The 23,011-nt window shown below is 36.7% G+C and overlaps 1 protein-coding gene across 1 annotated transcript in view; it reads right to left on the minus strand.

Moving 5' to 3' along the window:
* The window catches only part of LOC104841575 (centrosomal protein of 192 kDa-like), an 89,386-nt gene that overhangs the window by 3,297 nt on the left and 63,078 nt on the right, over positions 1-23,011 (minus strand). The window contains exons 41-52 of the mRNA XM_010583343.1: positions 22,620-22,729; positions 20,087-20,228; positions 17,583-17,755; positions 17,099-17,222; positions 13,848-13,953; positions 12,227-12,431; positions 10,396-10,475; positions 9,405-9,500; positions 7,761-7,880; positions 3,811-3,932; positions 2,758-2,881; positions 2,231-2,289 (exon numbers count right to left, since the gene is read on the minus strand). Coding sequence (XP_010581645.1) covers positions 2,231-2,289; positions 2,758-2,881; positions 3,811-3,932; positions 7,761-7,880; positions 9,405-9,500; positions 10,396-10,475; positions 12,227-12,431; positions 13,848-13,953; positions 17,099-17,222; positions 17,583-17,755; positions 20,087-20,228; positions 22,620-22,729 — 1,461 coding nt within the window. The remainder of the gene's footprint in view (positions 1-2,230; positions 2,290-2,757; positions 2,882-3,810; positions 3,933-7,760; positions 7,881-9,404; positions 9,501-10,395; positions 10,476-12,226; positions 12,432-13,847; positions 13,954-17,098; positions 17,223-17,582; positions 17,756-20,086; positions 20,229-22,619; positions 22,730-23,011) is intronic.

Below are 23,011 nucleotides of genomic sequence, written 5' to 3' on the forward strand. Positions count from 1 at the left end.
TACTCTGTCAACAAATGGAACTCCTTTTTTGAATGTGAATTCCAGACAGAATTCCTTCCCACCCATTCTTTGCAGGACTTGTAATATTAGCTAAATGACATCTCTGTGGATAAAAAAACATAATATGCACTTTAAGATACTTGAAGATTATTAAAGTTCTTTTTTCTTTTTGGCTACAGTTTTGGTTGCAAGATACTGTATTTGGGTAAAGCCCATTACTATTTTCAACTGAGCAAACTGTGGTGAAGGAACCAACAGTGCTACATATTGGTACTTGTGCTGACGTAACCATTTGAACAAGAACTGGCAAGCCACTATACCAACTTCCGAAGGTCAGACTCTTGATATTAAATACAAATACAAACTTGCAATTCCACTATCCAGATTTAAAGCTTGATTACACAGGATTGCTTTCAAATTTGGCCCTCAAAATGAAGAGCATGCAACAGACCATGTTTATTACATGACACTTTTCTGATTCAAAAATACAGGTAGGTGGTACTTTCTATTTTTACACTCTTATTTACAGACTAATATTCCAAGATACAAGATCCTGCAAACATTTTTCTTATCCAATTACTTTTGAACACTACTTTGTAAGATGTCCGGTTAACCTAGTTCAGATGGAAATAGTTAACATTGGCTTTCTTGAAATCCTCCTTGATGCTGTTCTCAAATAAAAGCCATTTAAAGAAGTTCTTTTAACACTTCTTTAAATGCATCTATCCAAGTCAAGTAATTCTTCTGTGCTTTATGCTCTTAAATGGGAGAACTTCTTCAGAGAGCTATGTTGACTTCAGACAAATGAATTTTAAAAAAGCTAGGAAAGGCCAATATTTACAACTGGAAAAATCACAGCCAAACTTACTAGAAAAAAACACTGTGGAACATTATTGGAAAGTGCAGTATATTTAGTTGATAACCTTTAGAAATGGTAGACTGAATTTTAAACTTAAGTCTACTTTGGCTGAAAGCAACAGGAGTTTATCATCTCTCACAGAAAATATACCAAATAGCTTTTACAGCATTCCTCAAGAATATTTTTGAAATATCCAAGTGTCTTCCAGTGAAGTTACTCATCTTTTTTTTTTTTCTGGGGACAATCAAGTCATCCTGTCCTTTGTCTGTAGCTATACAGCCTCAAACAGACCTAGCTAGTGGTCTTTATTTGGATAGATTTTACCTTGGTTACCCCCTCCATTAAAAAAAAACCCAAACCTTTTGTGCCATCTGATGTGACATATTTAATAAAAAGATGCCAGTTAAATAGAAACACTGGAACACTTACCTAAGTGGAGTTATAACACTTTGCACTGAAAAGTGGCCTTAAGAATACTTTGAATACCTGCGGCTAACACCACCACAGCCCTGTCTTTATAATAAATACCAAGTACCATTGGCAGACCCCAAACTAGATTTGGAGCCAGAGTATATAGTCCCATTTACGATTTTGCTCACAATTTCTGTTCTGTACACCCTTAGCTTCCCCGTCTTTAAAACCGGGACCTGTTTGAACACTGAGAACACATGCTGTATGACTTTTAATGAAATGGTTTCATTTCTGTCTTCCTGACAATCCCACTGTTACAGATGAGCGCATGAGATGCTATACTTCTTGAAGAGATGACTAATAGGACTGTCAAACACTTGTTGCAATGAACTCCAAAGATGACTGGGTTTATTTTGAGGGACTGTTACCACCAACTTGAAAATTCCTTTTATGCAGGTAATATGCTGAAATACTTGGTATGACCAGGCAATTCCACTGGATGCTCAAATCTTGTATTTGCAGAGAATCTTTGATGCAGCTCTGCAGGTTTGTCAAATTAGAAGCATGATGAAAGCAATTTGCTTCATCTGTTGTGCAGAAAGTATAAATGGAAGGAATGACTTGATTGTGCACAGCATGCCAAAATGAAGCATTAGGCTTAGTATTAAAAGCAACAGCACTGTTAGAAACAATTTGCAGGGAAGAAATTGGCAGATGCAGAAATAACTGTGTGGGCTCATTCTGCTTCTAACCAAGATTACACAGTACAGCTTAGCAAAAAAAACCCCCAAAACACAAAACCGCCCCCCCCCCCAACCAAACCCCTTTAACTAGACAGCCAGAATGTTCAATATTTATATCTACATTTTAGCACTGTAGATATTGAGAAGATATTTATCTTACTGAATCAGTTGTTTAATTTTTTTGTTGGGAGAGAATGTTAGCATATGCATTACCCACCTTAGAGAGTATTTTGAGTGCTTGATGTAGAAAGGCTCTCCGGGACTTACAAATTTCAGCTGCAATTTAAAACAAAATGCTTAAAAGCGCACTATATCTAAGCCTATCATATCCAATTTATGACACACTTAAGATAAATCAGATCACTTACAAATACAGCTTTACACAGACCCAGGGTTTAAAAATAAAGCATGTTCACATTTGTGCATAGTAAGAAAAATTCACATCTCAATGTTTTAATGAAGTTTAAAAATAAAATAAGTTAATCAGGATAATAAAAAAATCTATGCAAACTATAATTATTATTTTTTCAGTTGCAAATATATTACAAATACAGTCAGTGATTCAGACTAAAGAAAGAAAAATTACAGGAGAGCAAAACTCTTCAGATATAATACTGACTTTTGAAACTAACAAACTAAGACTTGTACTATTGCAATCTTCTGTCAAGAGTAAAAAAAACAGTGCAGTTGAACTGTTGGAAGGACTTAGGAAAATCTATTTAAAATAAAGTCTGTCAAACTTACCAAGTGTGTTGTAAAGGAATTATTCCGCAAGTTGACCTTTAATGTGCATGATTCCCCAACTCTAGTTGGAGGAAAAGTGTACAGGTCTTCTGGGGCATATACCCCTCGAATTATCTCATTTTGCCTGATTTGAAAAAGGGATTTAAGATATTAAGACTTCCTACTTATATGGTCTAGATATATTGATTGCATACTTCAAGATAACAGGTGTATTTTCTGAGACTAAATCAGGAAAAATGGGAAGATCCTGAAAGTATCAACTCTCTCACCGTAAGTCTTACAGGCATTACACGTTAGCCAGAAAGAATAATGAAAGCATCACCATGGCATAAATATATGTACATTTACTTACATGCACTTTCACAGTCTGAATTTTTCCCCCATATGCTTTACTAAAGAACCAGACTCTTCTCAGAGATGCCATGTTTAAACAAAACAAAACATTTTACTCCCCTGCCATATTCACATCATGCCATAGGAGAAGAACTGGCAATTAACTTAAGACTGAAGAACAGCAAGGTTAAGACATGCAGTACAGTGGTCTTCTCAGAAGTGACTTTACAGTTCTATGGAGTGCCCAAAAGGGGAGTACACAAAAAGCATACACAAGATTCTACTGCTGATACCAGTCCATTTACAACAGCAAATCACGGTTAGGCAACTTAGAAACTCAACCGAAAAGAAAAAGCATGGGAGATTAAGCAATACAAAGCCATTAAGAGGTTTGGCAAGTCTGGTTTTTTGCTGCTGTTTACTCTTTAACGTAGAATCATAGGATAACTCAGGTCAGAAGAGACTCAGGAAGTCTCTAATTCAAACCCTTGCTCCAGTCAGGGTCAGCTGTGAGGTCAGACCAGCCTGCTCAGGGCTTTGTCCCATCAGATCCCGAAAACCTTGAAGGACAGAGACTGCACAGCCTCTCTGCACAGCCTGTTCTACCACACAGCTGTCCTAATGGTAAAAAAGGTTTTGGTTGTCGGGTTGGTTTGGGTTTTTCCCCCCGCCTTTTACCCAGTTGCAGACTCTCTCCTTTCAAGTTTTGTCCATACATACCCTGCTTTACTTGTACGTGCTTCAGAGTAAACCTTCATTTCTGGTATGACTGGAAGCTCAGTTTTTGTGAGGGCACTTGCAGAACCTTTCACAATGGAAGTTTCGTTTTCTGTTTTACTACCCTATTGGCAAAAATAGAGAAGCCCTTAAACTTTGCATTCAAAAGTATTTAAGTATTCAAACATGTAAGTAATTTCCCTTACCCAATCCAAGACTTTAAATAAAAAGTATAATCTTTCAGGAACAGTAGAGTCTGGATCATTGAGACAGAAGCAATGATTTAGGACGAATACTTTAACAGGCTTCTGTGTCTTATGAATACTTAATTTGTTACAAGCCAGTTCACAACAAACTAGCACTGCAGGTGGAATCTCGAGAAGGCTGCTAGCAATGAAGATTTTACTAAAAGCCAAAACAAAAAAAATTCCTCTGCAGATATTCTGCCCATATGCTTCAAGAACAGCAAAGTTGGCTAAACAGCTGCTCAGAAAGAAGGAAGGTGTAAGTCATCATTGTAGTTTGAATTCTCAGAACAGAAAAAAAACTTTGTAGTAATTTTGTATTATGAACAACACATCCTTCTCAAAGAAAGGTCTCTCCAGAGAGAGAGAGAATCTGATAATGCATTACATGGTAATTGTTACATTCAGAAATTAGGCCAAAATATTTACCATCATCAGGACCCCTATTCAGTGTATTCTAACACAAGGAGACCAGATCACCCTAAGGGAATACTTTGTCAAATAGCCAAGTTCAAATTCTGCATTGTTTAACACACCTAGCTAGATACTGTTTGGAGTCCCTTGGGTCACAACATCTTGAACAAAGTTAAAGAACCAAAAGAACCTCCTACTCTTATGGTCGTACAACATTATCTCAATTTTTGAAACAGTGCTGATGTTTTAGACAAGCAGTTGATTCCCTTACGCAGAAAAGATTAAAAAAATAGATTCATCTTCAGCAGAGCTGCTATGACAAACATGTCTTTCAGACATTCATTTCTTCTACTGAAAGAGCTGCTAATCAGTCTGTCAGAAAGAGCAGCAGCCAAAAAAAATATAACCTTAATTTTAAAGAATATTTTTCAGTTTCAAATAACCCATGAACCACAGTAGAACCCAATACATAAAGAAAAGAAAGGATTTGTATAGGTGTCTTGTTTCAAGAGCTTTTAATTTTCCATGTAGTGAAAAATGATGGGTGTCATGCTTCAGTGTTATCATTCAAATTCTAATTTATCAATAAAGCAAGTTTACTGCATGAGAATAAGGCACATTATGGAAAACAATCAGAAGTTCCCCCAGTCTTTATAAGGGCATCTTGAAGTACTGCATGCTTTATTATAGCCCATACTGCCTTTTCCTGTTTCAAATGAAAGCAGTATGTTAACACAGTCCAATGGTTACAACTGAGTGCTGTTGTTCCAAAGCCACCTCAGGAGCACAGAAATTTGTTTAGCTTTAAAATTATTTTGCTCACAGAGTTTAAAAAGATTTTTCTTCCTCTCACTTCTGGGACACCCAAAGAAGATGAAGCTTTGTAATGCTGATAATAATAATCAAACCAGGACTCTTAGTTAGCAGTATGTTTTGTGTTAAGTAAATTCAGCTCAATTTGCTGCAAAATGATACATTAAAAAGTTACATAGTTAACACAGCTGAAGTACATAAACCATGTGAACTAAAGAATGGTACAACACTTAACATTTGTAGTATCTTCAAACAACACCAGAGGTTCTTTATGAAGACCTCAACTTTCTATGTGCTAAAGGAACAATCAGAACACAGGTACTGCCTCAGCCTTCCGGCAAGTTCTTGCTAGTTCCCCGTTTCACCCAGAAGGGACCAACAATTAGACCAAAATACCCATCCAAGACTTCTGTGCACAATGGTGATACCCATTCTTAGCTCAAGGATCTTAGAGCAATACCTGATAGCAGCCTAACAAATGTTTCTTAGGAAAAGAAAAAAAAGTGAGTTTGGCCAGTATCGAGAAGCTGGGGTTGCAAAGCAGATGTAGAATCCCCCTACCTTTGCCTCTAGGATCAGTTTTGGAGACATGATTTTCTGAGCTCCTGACTATGGTTTCCAGTGGTAGGGACTGCAAACACGTGCAGAGCATAATCAAAGTCACAGTTAATTAGTTTTTCAGGAAAAAAAAATGGAAGTGGTAAGTACCACTGATTTTCCTAACTTCACCTTGTTCTTTCAGTTCTTTCCTGAGCTCTTCCAAATTTTTCATTTCTTTTGAAGTGGTGCTATAAATAAATACCACTCAGTCACTATGAATGACAGTCAGTCTTCCCACTTCATTCTATCAAAAGTCACATTAAACAGAGCTGTAGCCCTCTGCCTCAGCAAACCCAGCAGGATCTGAGTCCTTTTCAATGTTGCAGTAACACAGTCTAAAGTCTTGATCACTAGGACATAACAGATGATAATTGACTTTTCTTGACTAAAAGTGGATCTGATTAAAAAGCTGCAACAATCTAAGTAAGGGTTCTCTGTTGATCCCTCTTCCAAACAGATGTATAGTTCCTTACCTAGCTGATAAACTATTTCACTTCCAACTCTTTTTCAAAATGATCATGACACATTTCAAGTATTTTCTACAAAATTTTTCCCATATGCACAAAGAGATGTTGAAAAGATCTAATCGTTAACAGCTTTGAAAAAAATCAAGAACAAATCTGACACGGTAGTTCAAAAACATTAATATCAACTTGTGCTGCTCAAAGATTTACACAACTCTGACAACTAGTCACTTTTTAAGAAAAGAATTCTTCAAAACTCTAGATTTCTGATAAAGAATGCATCTTCTCTCAATTTCAGCTAGCTTTAAACAGACAAATGACAAAAGATGTTCTCCTCATTTTAAGGAAAATTGTGTTCAAGAATTAGATGAAAGCTGAATAAAAAACCCTCCCAAATGAAACATTATACAGGTACAATTCTTCATGCCAAAATTAGAAGTTATTTAACTTTTTGTTTTTAATAAGTCCCCCTTTCAACACAGTTAACAACTGGGAAAAACAAAGACCCTATAAGATAAAAGGTAAGCTACGCCAGCAAGAAGGATAAGTAAGGTTCCTACTACTGAAACAGGCTCGGTACTCTAAAGAAAGTTCCCAAATCTTTATTTGGGCTTCTGAGAAAAATTAAGTCAAACTCTCTGGAGAGAACAGCAAAGCTTATATAGCAATCACGCAATACTGAACGTACAAAGCTCTTCACATTCAGCTCATTTAAGTAATCATTAGAATTAATTCTTCCTAATAGTAATAGATTCTCTGTCTTATGTAGACTCCTCTTGTATGGATGGTGAGTTAGGAATTAAAAGCAAGGCAAGGAGGGAGAACACAGAAAACCAGTTCTAATTCCCAAATCCCTCCTTCCAAGCCTCACCATAAAGTTAGAGCTGAGGAACAACAGGGGAGCAGAAGGAGCACTCAAATCCAATTGCTCCCGTGTACAAATCTCAAAATCACGCCCACCTACACTATTACTCTGATAAAATACTCAAACAGATTCTACCAGAAACACACCCATACCTCCAATATGAATATTTTAAAATTCCAATGTTGCATTAAGTTACCTATTATAGCAAAAGTCAGTTGCTTTGCCATCTATTTACAAAACCAAAACCAATCCACTTAGTGTCTGATACAAACAAATCTTGTGTCTACAGAAACAATTCCCACAGAAGGCAAGTTTGTCTCTTTCTCTGAGCAAAATAAAATTTTACATCTTAAATGGCAAAAAATAACATATTATCACATAAACAAGATGAAAAAGGTACTTTTGTAACATAAGAAAACCAGCAAAAGTATCAGCAGGGGTTTTTTTTTTCCCAGCATATGCCAGTGCATATGAGAGAGTACTGTATAGTAAAATTAAGCTGTTATCAAAACTTTGTGCTCAGGACAGTGTTTATAGCATTTATATACTCACTGCTCCAGAAAGCTGAAATCTTAATTTGTGTTTCCAACTAGGTTTTTCAACTGGGTGACACTCAAGGTCCCAGAACTGGGAGTAATCCCCTTTATCTCTAGGCAAAAAGATTACAGCAACCTACAAAAACAAGAGAAAAATTTTGCAGAAGCTTATTAGAATAATCTATACATCTTCACAGTTTTACCTACAAAAAGTTACAGTTAAGCCAGCACAAACTTTACACACTACAAACATACATTCCACACATAGGTGATCTTGCAGAAAACAATACAGCTTGTCCTTTGCCCACAAGAGAAAAAGTTCTGATGAAATAGGTTGTGCAAGCAATCTCGAACAAAATTTCAGTTCGGCTCATCTACTTTAAGCAAAGTCAGCAAGTGCTTGCACAATTATTTCTATTAGTAAAATGGGGGAGAAGGGGACCAGGAGGGGAAATACATGCAGCTGAAAGACAGCACTACCTTCCTTCATCTGTCAGCTAAGCTGTGAACAACTGTACTCCTTCAGCTCCAAGTCTGTAAGCACACTGTGCTACAATTACGAGGCAGCCTGAAATTTAAAACGACTTGCAGGCTATGCATTTGATCATCCTTAAAGGCCACCTGTGTAACAAAGGCTTGTCTCCACATAGTGCTGTACCAGGTTAATTCAAGAGTAAACTTGCATTGTTTTAAGAGTTGAGGTTGGGGGAAGAAAGAGAAAGGGAGCAGCAGATTAGAATAGATCACTACAACTGTATCTAATTAGCTGAATATTATCATATCCACTGCAAAAACCAGCAAATCATGATAGCACTGTACCTTATCAGCTCCAGCCAACAGCCTGACACGCCAATAACGTAAATGTTATTCAAATAGGCCTGAACTAGTATGGCTAAGGCAAAGACAATTGTTTAAATTCAAATAATGGTTTTCACTATTATGAAATAACTATGAAACTGGACAGGAGAAAGGGGTTTTTTATGTCCTGTAAATAGATTACAAACTGCATCATCATAGTGTCATTAAGGAATGTCATAATAATCCATGAAGATGAACAGATAGAATTGAAGTAGCATTGAGGGACAAGGTGAGGGACAAAAGCCCCACAGAAACCCATTCAGTATGTCCTTAGATGTGCTTTATAATTGTGGTTATGAAACCCTCTACTGGCCAGGAGATAAAACTGTAAGTCAAAGGAAATTAACTTTAGGAACAGACAACTGTTCTTGAACAAGTATGACAAGACTGCTTCTAACAAAGGGAAACCGGTTCTCACACCAGTTTCATAAGAAGCCAGTATTACTTGTGATTTTCTTGTGGATTTTTATAAAACATTTAAAAACAGTTTTCTGTTCTAGAATAATTTCTTGGAAAAAAAAAAACCCACACAAAAACACCACCACATCAAAGTCAAACTATACACATATTGCATAAATTCTTAGAATCAACTCAGCTGATGTAACAGCTGTGCTAAGTACATACTGACTACCTGATACACCACAGAACCCAATTTTTGAAAGGTCAACATTTTATCATTATCAGATAAAGTACCACCAGCTTCAAAAATTCAACTGTTATTTCAGAGAATTTCTCATGTAAGATCCTATTTTACAACTGACATACACTAATATGGTTGAAATATTTATAAATGTCAGTTTACCTTCTCTTCTCCATAAGCTTCAAGAGTACCAGAAACACGGGAACATCTGAAAGCGGAGTAAGTAACCCTATAAACACAACCAGTTCCATCTACATCCTGCAAATAAAGTTATGAGTCAGATTCAGAAGGTGGGGAAAAAAACAAACAAAAAAAACCCCAAAAAAACAAAACAACCCACACAATATATCCCCACACACACCACCCTTGCAAAGGACTGAAGAAAATACACCCCATCAAGCTGCTTTCAAGTGAAGAAATAATATTGACTCCCTAAAAGCAAATGAATAACTACAACTACTACAACATTTATGCAGTCACCATGACTACTGGCTTCCAGTTTAGAGGTGGGTGCACTGGCTGGAACACAGCATATTCACTCTTCTCGGCTACAGCTAAGAGTACTACATAACCATTTTTCATCATTTCGCAACAACAGACCACAATAATTCTAGCATAAAATCAAAGTGATCATCACAGCATTACAGACTATCAAAAAATAGGGAAGCATTCACTAATATCAATGGTACAGCTACAGTAATTGCACAGGCGACAGCAGGGTAATTCAAGTATCCTTGACCTAACTTACATTACCTACAGGGGTACCATGTACAGCATAATTCCAGCAGCACAAGTCTCGAAATAAGGCAAGTCTAGCATTCTGGAGACAAAAGGGACACACATCTTTCATGTATGCTTGACTACTTAATGCAATCTGGATGATGACACTGGATGAGCACAAGCAAACTCTATAAGCCAGAAATTGTCCCACAGAGCGCTGACTGATTCACAGTCAGGGAGCACATTAGAGATGAAAAAAAGGAGTAAAACATTTCCCTGACATGGACAGAGGCAAAAAGAAACTTTGTAACTGAGTCCATGCTCAAATATATATTCTTTCTTGAGAGGCTGGAGGGAGAAAGAGCAGCAAGAAGAGAGAAAGAAAAAAACCACATAGATTTGCACAAAACTACCAATGCAAGCATTCACTCACTTTAACATAGGGTGGTGCAAAAGATGACAAATGCCACTTCACGTTTTCATCCCCTTTATTCTCCATTTCCAGGTAATTCTCTAGAAGAGAAGTTTCAGACTAGTATATTAAAAGTCTTTGTTTGAGTGTTCAAGTCTCTTTAGCAGAAAGAGTTTAAACAGAAACTGTGTTTCAAGACACACAGAAGTTTAATGGAAACAGTTCTCACCACGCCAACTCCAAGAGCAGACTCAAAGCACACTGTCATAAAATTCTTCAAAGCTTACACAAAAGAAATTTGGAAGTCAAGTCTTCTAGTGAAGAATCATATTGAAGATGCTTACAAGAAACAAAGTGAGACCTAAATCTCACCCTCAATAACCCTAAAGCAATAATAGATAATCCTCTAAAAGAACGTGAAGCATATCATGGGCTATTACTTGAATGTTTTGCTGGTAGTAGGAAGTCAGCTTCTTATAAATGCAGAACATGACAAATAGCAGAGAGATCTAAGTCACCTCCAACAGTCTCAGTTTATTGCATTCACATTTTTGGCAGATACCTTCACATACCAATGTACAAAAAAAATACAAAAACCCCACAAGATATCCTGGGAGGGAGTTGGGTATTATTTGCCTGTTCAGGAAAAAAACACTAACAACATTCTAGTTTGGGACCAATCAAATAAAGCTGCATCAAATAAAATCTGTTCTCATCCTAGTATGGATTTGTTACTCAGCATACACATATATATATATAAAGCGTATATATACAAAAACTCAATAAAAAGGTTATGCTTGACTTGCAGAAAGAATAACTCACTGACATTATCAGAAAATTCCAACTTTGACAGTATCAGTAAGCGTATTTCACGCCTTGAAATGTGCCTCTTGCCAAGAATCAACAGGACATTAAGTTCATCTCAGTCTAGAGTAGCACTTCAGGAAGTTTAGCTGCATATGTATTACATGGGACATTTATAAAGATAGGAAAGGAGTATCATATTATACTCCTCTTTCATAAGTGTAGCAAAAAAACCCCAGATATAATTGATAAATTAAGCCTTGAAAGTTCTAAAGTCTGTTAAATAAAAATGTAGTGTCAGTGAACCATTTAAAAAAAAAAATCCTCTTTACCTAGAAAACTAAGCACTACCAAAAAAATCTGGTATCTAGATAAACAGAATGACAGTTTCACACAGTAATTTGGAGAATTTTAAGCATTTCTGGAACTACAAATACAGACTGAGGATTTGAGACTCCATTATCAACAGTATCCTCCGCGATCATTAAATACAAGACAAGGATAGCCAGACTTATAGCTGACATTCCTATCGTCTTAAGGAAGAACATTTATTTCTCTGCTACATGCAGGCAGATTTATCTCACATCTTAGGGACACACAGACAGAGGAGGAGAACGGGTCTACTGCAAAAGGCCATTGACCCAAAACAGCTTCAACAAAAAGCAGTAACCTCATAGTGCCCTCTTTGCCCAAGCACAGCATGGTTGCATTCATCGTAGTTGCTTAAAAAAATTGGCAATGTACCTGTCTGTATGCAATTCTATCTGTGGGGAAAAGTGTGACTGTACTGCATAAGGAGAAGAAAAAAAGACAGGAAAAAGGACCAAAAAAGGACAAAAAAAAAAAGGAACTTCTGAAAAGAGTTCCATGACAATGAGTAACATTTCAAACTAAAGTCAGAGGACAGGAGCTGGTCAATCACACTTATCAGACTAAAAGAACAAAAACAAAGTCAAGGCATTTAAGTTCCCAATCATGCAATACAGTAAACAAAACCACTGAACATGAGATACTACAGATGTTGCGTTTACTAAGCAAGCAATATTACCTGAGCTTTGGCCAGGTCTTGTTTTAGGAAAAACAATGGTTCTGTTCTTTATTTCCATTTTTGTTAGCGGGAGCACTGGGAGAGGCTTTGCCACATGAACAGTAGGACTTTCAGACTGTGGACTAAATATATCACGTCTTCTAGATGGAAAGTCTGCTCCAGATACACTCTGTGCGACTGCCCCTTGAATTTTCACTTTAATAAACTTTTGCACAATTTTGAGGGGAAAAAAAAAATTTACATAGTGAACACTGATATATCAACAAGTCAAACTATTTAGCTCTATTTCCTTGAGTTGTAAGAGCTCACGTTGTTCTGCTTTACATTCCCTCAGAGAAAGAGTGTCGTACCTTAAGTCACCAGGTCTTCTCTAATTTCAGTTAACAAATTTTAAAGATTTTAGGACAAGTTTAATCTAGAACAGGAAAATCTACTGAAAATTTGCTATCTAGATGTTTTAATTCAATACACATAATAATTTAAACTAGTTAAATTTAACTGACAACAACTACAATATTCTCTGCTTGCAGAGAACGAGAAGAGGGCTGCGTCACACAGAACGACCTTTGTGTTCATTTGCGCTACATAATTAGCACTCCTAAAAGCTTCAGTTAATGCTAGTAAGATCTTAGCATACTTTTTGCTTAACTGGATAGGTAGCAAAGAAATGGCAAAAGCATTATCAACTACCAGATCTCCTACAGTTTGATTGTTTTTGCTACATTCTCTAGTTTTGTCCTAGTGGGTTTCTTCTCTTAAATCCTTTTCTCGTATTGTAGAACATAACATAGTTAAATATGTGCACAGTCTCCACCTCCTTCTCAACTCACTCTTTTCAACAACTTCCCTGCTTGTTTGGGTTTTAAGGCAGTTTCCAATTCTGTATAATACCTCACCTTCCTCCATCAAGGAGGAAAGTAGATGTGCCATTTTATCCTTTCAGTGTCTTTTATTTCTCTCTCCATGCATTGTTACAATTAACCCAAAATACATACTGGCTGTAATAATTAAAAGAAAAACCCAAAACAGGTGTCTATTTCTTTGGGGGAGATTACCAAGGGTCTTTCTGCTTTTACATTCGTATGCCACAATTTAATCAGGGAAAAGTCTTGGATTAAAATGCATAAAGAACAAGAACCTGTTCTAGACATTCTTTATCACAGACTTGTTGGCCAGAAGGTTAAGTTTATCTTAAGGGAGCTCAAAAGGAGCTATGGTGACTTGTCCAGTAACCTCCTTTAACTTCTTTTATTTTTAAATATTCTATAGACTACTTTTATATACACATGTGTACATACATGCATTTAGCTCTTCTAGAAAATTATGCATAAGGCAGTGGTGGGTATACAGATGCAATTTTGTTGGCAATTCAGTTTAAAGAAATACTATGATATGAACACTTAGAGATGAATAAACTAAGAATCTCAGTTTGCAAAACAGCATCTTAACAACATTTATTCTCTTCTTTCCCCCCTCCCCCTACAAGAGAAATTTACAAATTAGAGAGAATAATGAAAAGTTGAAAGAACTGCTGTCTCATACCTAAAAGCTTTTAGCAATGTTACTACACCTTATCCAGCTAAGTAAAATAAACAGTTGCCATCTCAAGTAAACCACGTACCTTTTGTCCATTATCACAATGGATATAGATTAGGCCACTCCAAGGAATTAATGAAGGTTTTGTGGCAAGTGATGGATTAGGACTCACCAGAATTAGTGTACTGCTCCTAATAAAAGAAAAAAAATATTAGCATGATCCTCATATTAGAATGAGTATCTACAACACTAGCCCCCATCAAAAAAGGATGCACTTTTAAGATAGCAAGTCAGTGAAGGTGATCTAGATTTAAATTTAAGGTATTCAGATATCCAATATATTTTCAAGCTTTAGTAGTCAGAAACTTAACATTAACACACTTTATAAACTTGTCGTTGATGGTTGTATAAGGGGTCATAGGGAAAGAGTAAGTCTTATCTACTGTTAACATAGACAACCAGTCAGGCCATGTAAAGCAGACATATAACTACATGTTTCAGAAAAACAAGCTTCAATACTAGTCAACAATGGAATTGTACTATTCAAAGTATACTGCACAAATTGCACTTCAAGAATCTTTTAAACTAATACTAGTTTTAGAGAAGCAGCTTGCTTTCCTCCTTCCCATGCAGAACTGATCTTAGAAAAAAGAAAAGCCCTTCAATGTAATCAATGCCTGCTATAGTTATTTAGAGTAGGGGACACTAAAGAGTCTAAATTCACTTGAAGCAGTTATGGCAACACACAGTAATTTGACCAGTGAGAACATAAATTCTGATTTACATTGTTCCATATTCTATACTAGAGACATTTAAATAAAAAAGGGTAGAAATTAAGCAATGAATTATTTAAAAAACAAGTATAAAATCGCTGAAGTAAAGGTCATTGATTGTATGTTAGCAGCACTCAAGCTACACCTGAAGAATTAGCTTAAAATGTCATTAGCACAGCACTTCACATTTGAAAAGTTTAGTGTAGGAGCAAGATCAGTCCCTATAGGAAAGTCAGTTCCATAATCATTGTCACAATATGACCATCTCTACAAACTTCAATGAACAGATGTTAACAGCCTTAAAATATTACATCAGGATACTGATACTTCCCTAAAGGATTGTGGGGGGTTTTGAATCTCAGTAGTTTTCAGAATCTTTTCACTCACAGTTCTCTCAGGTACAAGCTGCATACGTGAGAATATGATTTACTACGTACAAACACTACCTGTCATCACAAACCATTCCACTGTCTTTGCTCCTACCAGCTTGTCTTTGACATTTACTGCAAAATTCTCATGGAAATCCAACTTGCATGGGGTCACAAACCACGTGTCTTTCAGTCAGAAGAGTCATACTCAACCTAAAGACACTACCTCTCAGTACTTTCATTGCTATGGAAAGGAGCAGAGCCTACAGAAGAAATACTTTCCAAAAGGCGGCTCTTGCAGCCTTTGGAGATTCCAACAGTCCCTGCTCCAAAAGTACAATTCCTTTCACAGCACTTCACCAATACTCCCAACACTGAGGCACAGCTACATGCCAGAGGCTAGTTTCAGTTGGCCTCCAAAGAAAATCTCTTGGAATGCTACCGAATTCAGTAGGGACGCAGGACTTTATTACTCCACATTCAGGCAGGTTTGAAGTTGCCTTTAGCTCATTCCGTGGAACTTAAGGGGTTTAGTCAAGGTGAAACAGGGGGTGGTCTGCTTGCTCTAGCATGGCAGAGTCAGTCTTTGATCTTAGGACCTTCTTTCACCATCACTGAGAAATCAGACCCTTCTCCTTTCCTGGCCTAAATCAGTTCAAGAATTCTGTCAGCTCCAGCCATTGCAGTGCACAGTATAAAAGATTCTAGCTGGCTCCTGTCCTGACAGGATGACTGCTCTTGGCACTGCAAGGCAATGGTCATGGAAAGTAGAAAACCAGGCAAGCACAGCAAGCTGTGCTTAAGTCAGCTCTTGCCACGGGTCCATTTCTTACTTGCAGGCCTCTGTTCTTTGATCCAGACTACTTACCTGGACCCAACATGTGAGGCTTCAACTCATTCTTTTCCAGTGAAGGGAACACATTTTAGAATTATGCAGTGCAAGAAAGTTGCTTTCAGGTAGCCTTCAATTCCCTCTTTTTAAGAAATCATTCCACAGACAGTCCTGAGTCTAGGGTATGAGACACTCAAGATGTCCTTACTTTCACAGCTACTGGAAAGTTGTTCATTATTATCTCGTTTTGAAACTGCTGTTCTCAGCACAGATTGAATCTGCAAGGAGTGGCAGATATCCTAGCCCTTCCAGAGAACCCTCTTTATTTTGTTCTCACTAGTGATGAGAGTTCCCCAACAATACATCCAGGAATTTACATCTACGTGAATATGGAATTACGTGTTTAAATGTATCACATCTTGCACAGTGATGCAGAACTGAAATTGAAGTATCTGCTTTGGGCAAACATCTGCAAAGTTAAAGCAACTACTTAAATAAAACTCAGAAAGCGAAACCTATTTTTGTGGAACTCGAGACTTTTTTTTTTTTTAATATCAGAATAGTTTAATAACAGGGTCTTAAAAGCCTTTCTGAACTGACCTTAAAAACCCCATAAATTTAGAAGTGAGAAGTGGTCAGAACTTTGAAGCATTTTATTGTGAAAGACACTGCTGATGTCCGTGAGAAGTCTCATACACACAAGCGGTGATATTATGACTACTGTTCCAAAATACTGCTAATTAAGACATAGGTGATCTGACACTGGCTTGCCATTCATTTCATATCTACAGATATTAAGGCAAAGGTTGAGTGGCAAAAACCAGTTCTGGCAGAACACACAAAAAAACCCCACAATCAAGCTCTGATGAGTATCAGCACATTTGCAAAAGAAAACAGTTAAGTCCTCAGAAGAGAAGCATTCTATAGGAACTGTTATTTTGGGGTTGGGTTGGTTGGTTGATTGGGGGCAGGGCGGGAGGGAGGAAGAAGTCTTTTTTTTTTTTTTTAAACACACAGATCATTTTTAAACAAAAAACTATTGTGAAAGGAGATTTTTAAAACTTAGGCTTTGTTGACCATCCAGCTCCTGGAAAATTATGCAATAATAGTATTTCCAGGCACAGAAAATTCCTGACGTCCAGATAACTTTCTCGGTGACAGAAGAACATTCCCTCTATACAGAACTATAAAAGCATAAGGTCCTAAAATACAAAAGGTAGATTTGCATGTTAGCTGACAAACTAAACTAACTGAACAAACTACAATAAATTCCTAAAAACTAAAATTCCTAAACTAACTAAAAATAAATTCCTCCAAAATCTCACCACACTTCCCCACATAAAGAAAATGAAAAGAAACTTACTCTGGTTCAATAACTCCATGTTGGGGGGTTACAGTAAGGCAGTGAGCTGGCCAGGAAAGCTCAAATGTCAACATCCTATTAGAACTGTTGACAATCTGTACATGCCCAGTGTCTGCTGTTCCACCTGTAATACAAGATAAAGCTATAAAAAGCTAACAAGTACAAAAATTCACAGAAGAGCCCAAGATTCAGATATGCACCAATTAAGATAAAGCATTTTCTGCCCTATTTTTACCTTCACAATGCTTTAAAATCTTCACAGGTATGCAGTGCCTATTATATGTATACACACACTGAGCACACTACCTCTGACACTTTAACCAAAACTGTGTTCAAACCAAGTTTACTGTTTAGATGCAAAGCTACTGCAGCAAGGTTATTGGCCAAGCCACATTTACAAACACAAAATAATTACAAACATAGTATGCAGTACAGTTATTTTAATACTAGAATGGTTATTTTATTAACTTTAAAAAATACTTACTAATAGAAGGAGGTGTCAAAGTCAAGTACTCAGGTTTTACAGCCCAAGTCCGTTGAGCATCTGATTTATTCTGAACCAGATCATCAGTTTTTACACATAATGGAGGACCCTGCGGTCCTTTAACAGGAAGAACATCCAAAGTTGCATTAATATGTCTGACAGAGTTCTCAAATCTGAAAATAAGATTGCATTATGCAGAAGTAGTAATAAAAATAACTTATGAGTACTTATAATAGCCTACTCCTAGTATTTCTCAAAATTTAGTATTGAAATACAATGTTCTTTACATGGGCCTTCAATTTAATTCAATTCTCCATTAAGAAAAAGTTAATTCAGCAGCTATATCATGTCACAGCTTTTTCACAGAATATTTAGAAGGGGAAGCTACCGTTCAGAATGGAAGGTACTAAAATAAACAATTATCTTCAGGTGATAATAAAGTAAAATGCTTTCTCTATACATATTTTATTCAGATTAAGAAGGTACTGCAGAGAGAAATCGGGCAATGCAACCTGTGTTTCAAAGACTGCTGGAGATCAGTAGGGGCCTCTGGAGATCACCTAGTCAAACACCCCTGCTCAAAGCAGGGTCAACTACAGCAGGGTTCTCAGGGCATTGTCCAGACAGGGTCCGACTTTCTTCACAGATTAAGACTTCACAATCTCTCTGGGCAACCTGTTCCAGTGTCTGACCACCCTCACCAGGAAAAAGTTTTTTTTCCTCATGTTTAAATTGAGTTTTTTGCATTTCAGTTTGTGTCCATTGCCTCTTGTCCTGTCATTGGACACCACTGGGAAGACTCTGTCGTCGTCTTCTTTACTTCGCTATCAAGTACTTATACACATCGATAAGATCCTCCACCCACGTCAAGCCTTCTCTGCTCGACACTAAACAAACCCAGCTCTTAGTCTCTCCTTGCAAGACAGATGCTCCAATCCCTTCATCACCTTCATGGCCTAGCATTTCACACCTTTGCTTGCAAAATACAGAGCAGGTAAGCTCAGGTATGAAAGCTAAGAAGCTGTTATTTTAGGATTCAGAGTATTTTCTTAAGTTAAAAGCTAACTCAAAACAAGTTTGATTTTAAATACCAAAATAAAAGCAGAAATCAACAATTCGAGAAAAAAACAGATAACTTTTGCTCCATACAACATTGTGCAAACCTACAGCTCTTCTTCCTATTATTTCTACTTCTACTTTCAATGCTTCTGAGAACCCTGATTCAGTTCAGGACAGCTGAACTAATACCTGTGAGAATTCATCCCTTAAGACAGCAATTAAACTAGGAAGGCAATTGATTCACATAATTCCTTGACACAGAATTTACTAACAGTCAGATTAGTAGTTAACACACTCAGGTCTCTTCTAAGAATTACAGTTTATTCAGAAAATGAAGATCCTCATAATGCTTAGCCAGGGAATAAATTCAAATCTAGAAGAACTGCTAAGGCTATCAAATGGAAAAAACAAACAAATGACAACCACCAAATAAGAGAAACATCCTATTTGCTGCTGCAGATATTTGTTTCCAACCTCTAGCTTTGCAATCCCACTACACCTGACAAACACCTTGCTAGCCAACAAATCTGTCAAGTGTCACACAGTGTTCAGCATCCGGAGTTCAACAGGTACAAGAAATTCCAAGACAACATCTACATATGTAAATGTTAAACACAACAAGACTAGGAAGGACCCTTTTGTCACCTGTGTAACAGGATCTTGAGAAGAAAAAACATGAAGACTCAAGAAACAACCTATGCAAATATATTCCTTATAGTGTTAAAGTTAACCCATCTTTATTTTCTTTTTATGCTACACTATCTTAGTAAGTAGGACTTGTATAGGATTTAGACATTTCTTTCCCTTTACAGGGCTCCAAATGCTACAGCAACCTGTCTATAAACAAAAGTGACAGGTCCATTTCAAAGACTAGGTCTCTGCCAGTCCTCCAAAGAAATCCTCCCAGTAACGGACCACTTCATTTGAGGGAGTGACGGAGGTGGGGGTAGCCTCAGCACTGATCATTCTTTTCATGAGTACAGTACACACCACATTGAAAGGCTGGCATACGGGCTGGACAAGGAAAAGGCCACTAAGTCTTTATATTGAATCTCTACTTCCATCCCAGACATCAAAAATTCATTACAAGGAATTAAGTGGTTATAGTCCTATTAGGACTACAACAACTAATGCACTTTGGAAGTGCCTATGGGGGGGAGGGGGGGAACCAATACATCTCTTCAAATGAAGAACAGGAAGTTGCAGATGAAGTGAATGGTGTCAGCTGAGTGACTAGTTTAAAAGTTAACATAACAGTTTAAACAGTCTATATAGAGAAAAATTGCAAGAGCCACCTAGATATTCATTAGAGCCTTTCTCATTATGGAGCCAGCTCTTTCACTTGTAAAGTAACTCAGTTTTCTTCACTGACATTAAAATCTTCAGTGAAAGGAGATGCACTTCAGCTAGGTGTTATTTGACAGTTACCCTTATAGTTATATTACCTGTCTGATTCCAAATGACGTCCAGGAGACTGCTGAAATCCATCCCGATCCAAAGTGGAATATCCAACCACAGAAAGGATAACCTTACGCATATTTGCATAAAAAAGATGGATATCATTTGTCCCCCGTGGGATATCACATACTAAAAATGAGAGCAATAGAGCAATTCTAATAAGAACAAATCTATAACACTCAGAAATTACACAACAGAGATTTGGGATATAGACCTAGTTAATAATCTGTTTGCTAAGATATCCTGGATCATTCAAAAAATTACTTACTACAAATTCAGTTATCAGGCATAAATCAACATTAACATGAGATGTAACATAAATCTAAATACACACCAATTTTAACTTTTTAATTATAAAAGATATATATTTTCCACCTTGATACAAATGGTATATACTAATCTGATTCTATGCCAAATTAAAGTTAAGGTTTACTTTTTTTACCCTGACAAATAAGACTCATATATTCCTATGGCTTCACCAGAAGAGATTCACCTTGAGATAAGTTACTTTTCAATTATGGGATCCTGTAAAATATAGTCAAGTACATAGTGATACCTAGAAATGCACAAGAGGATTTTGCAAAGAATACTTGATCAGAATTCCTTCCCTCCTCTTTAACAATACATCCATATACAGACAAGATGCTAGTACACATTGCAAACTATATGCATTTTGATGACCCAAGTACAGAAGTCACAAAACTTTTCAGACTGCTTTAGAATAAATAGTTGCTAGATGTTAAATATCAATAAACACTGTCTCTGTTCAATTAGTAATTGAAGCATACTTTAGCAACTAGCAATATATTAGATCAGTATGTAAACAATGTTCGGTTAGTGCGGTAAACCACATTAGCATTAGAGAGTAGCTGAATCTGATAGCCTTTAGAGACAATGCTGCCACCGGTCCAACCAGCAGCAAAGTTGAGCATGTGTTCCAAGTAAACACCCACCCACACACGAACACACACAGAGCCAGCCACACAGACCAACCCAGAGAGAAACACTCAAACACTAACACAAACACAAAACAGTGCCAATGGCCTTATCCTGTTCCCTTCTCTGGCTGATGAGAATGAAGACTCGTTACTGGGAACAACAACATGGATCCCTCCAGCTGCTGACCCTGGACCATACCACACTGATGCATCAAGTGAGTAGAGTGGTGAAAAACTGACACCTTACTATTTCAAACACTAACCTTCGTATGTCATTTCTTAGTAGGTTTTTCAGATACCTCTGTGGATTAAGGCAATAAGGAATGGAGACCAAAACAGGGATCCAGCTTTACATGAAAAGCAATCCTTATAGCCAAGGCATTCTATTCTTTGAGCATTTTTTCAGCATCATCTTTTTAACAGTATTTCATTTAAAAGGCCAAAAAGTAAAAAAGTATTTAGATGTTGAAAAAAATAACTTCTCCCCTAAAAGAGCATCTTACAGAAAAGAAAAAAAAAAATCCTATTTCTTAATTTTAGGTACTACTATTAGTTCCAGCAAAGTATTTGAGTAAATAAAACAATCGTGACCAAACAGGGAACAATAAGCTATATTTCACAAATTCAGGAAAGTGCACTCTCAAAAAGAGAGTGAAAAACATTAGGATGCAAGAGGTAAGCCTTGTTTTCTACAGAAAGAAAAAAAAAGTTAAACTACCATTAGCAAAACTCTATTAATAAGGCAGTAAGAGATAATCAAGGATGCCTAGGCTCTAACACTGGCTTAGCAAATTCAGAGCATACTCAAGAACCCAAGTATCTTATCTTCACTAGGATTTCACCTCATCCAAGATGAATGATCAACAATCTTTACTTTTCCAAGTAAAGACAAGATACCATCAATAGGTAAAGAATCAGACTACAACATTTATTCAGTTGTAGTAGCCTTGCAACAGTAAAATCTTTCCATATGTGAATACAACTAGTTCAAGAAATAGGTTTGAAATAGTGCAGAAATAGTAAGCTTGTTCATGACACTTACAGGATTGAACAGTTGTGGTGGGGGGTGGGTTGGTTTGGTTTTTTGATGGTTTGGGGCAGGGCGATGGGTTTTTGTGGTTTGGGTTTTTTTTTTGTTTCGGGTTTGTTTTTTTTTAAGGACACCTTTACAATATACTGCATTTTTTTAACAAATACCTTGTTAACACAAGCAGAAGTACAAAAAAGAAAAAGAAGTTATTTAATTTGGGAAGGGAAATACATATTTTAATGTCAGCAAAGCTATCTGCCTCTCAATTTTCAGGTATAAGATATATTCTGTGTGCAACAAACTGAATCTGTCTCAATTGTTAGTGAGACAAATACTCTCCAAGTTTCATTTTGCTAGGAGAAAAGTACAGTAAAGTGTTTAAATAGACAGGCATTGAATGAAAGAAAGCAAGTTCCATCCAAATTGGGAATTTTGCTTCTACATTTATCAAAAAAGAAATAGTGGAAAAATAACTAGGGTTCAAGCCTAAAAGCATATTTTTCCACCCGAAAAAAAGTATTACATTTTTCTTTTAAGAAGTCACAGGCTTACCTTCTGTCACAAGCTGCTCCCCTTGAAATTCTTCATCAAATACAATGTTTCTCAATAAGCTGTTTTCTGGGATTATGTGTTTTTCTACCTCAGGTTTATATATCATAGCTCTGTTAAAGAGATAAAGAAGGAAGAGTCATTAAATCACACAAAGTATTGGAAACAACAATCTGAAAAGACAGATAAGACTGGTAAGAATTCAGCACAATTTTAACTTTATCATTTCTCGAATACACCAAGCTCAAATCTGTGAGCATTCATTTAAAACTGAAATCTTTTCATCATCTTAAAATGGTTAAAGAAATACCTGCTCTATTGCTGCACAGTAAAAGGGTCCACTGAAATACTGGCTACCATACACTTGTCTTTCCAAGATATTTGTTCTCTGCTGT

Source organism: Haliaeetus leucocephalus, unplaced genomic scaffold, assembly GCF_000737465.1.
Source record: "Haliaeetus leucocephalus isolate CR32 unplaced genomic scaffold, Haliaeetus_leucocephalus-4.0 Scaffold889, whole genome shotgun sequence".
Classification (NCBI taxonomy): Eukaryota; Metazoa; Chordata; class Aves; order Accipitriformes; family Accipitridae; genus Haliaeetus; species Haliaeetus leucocephalus.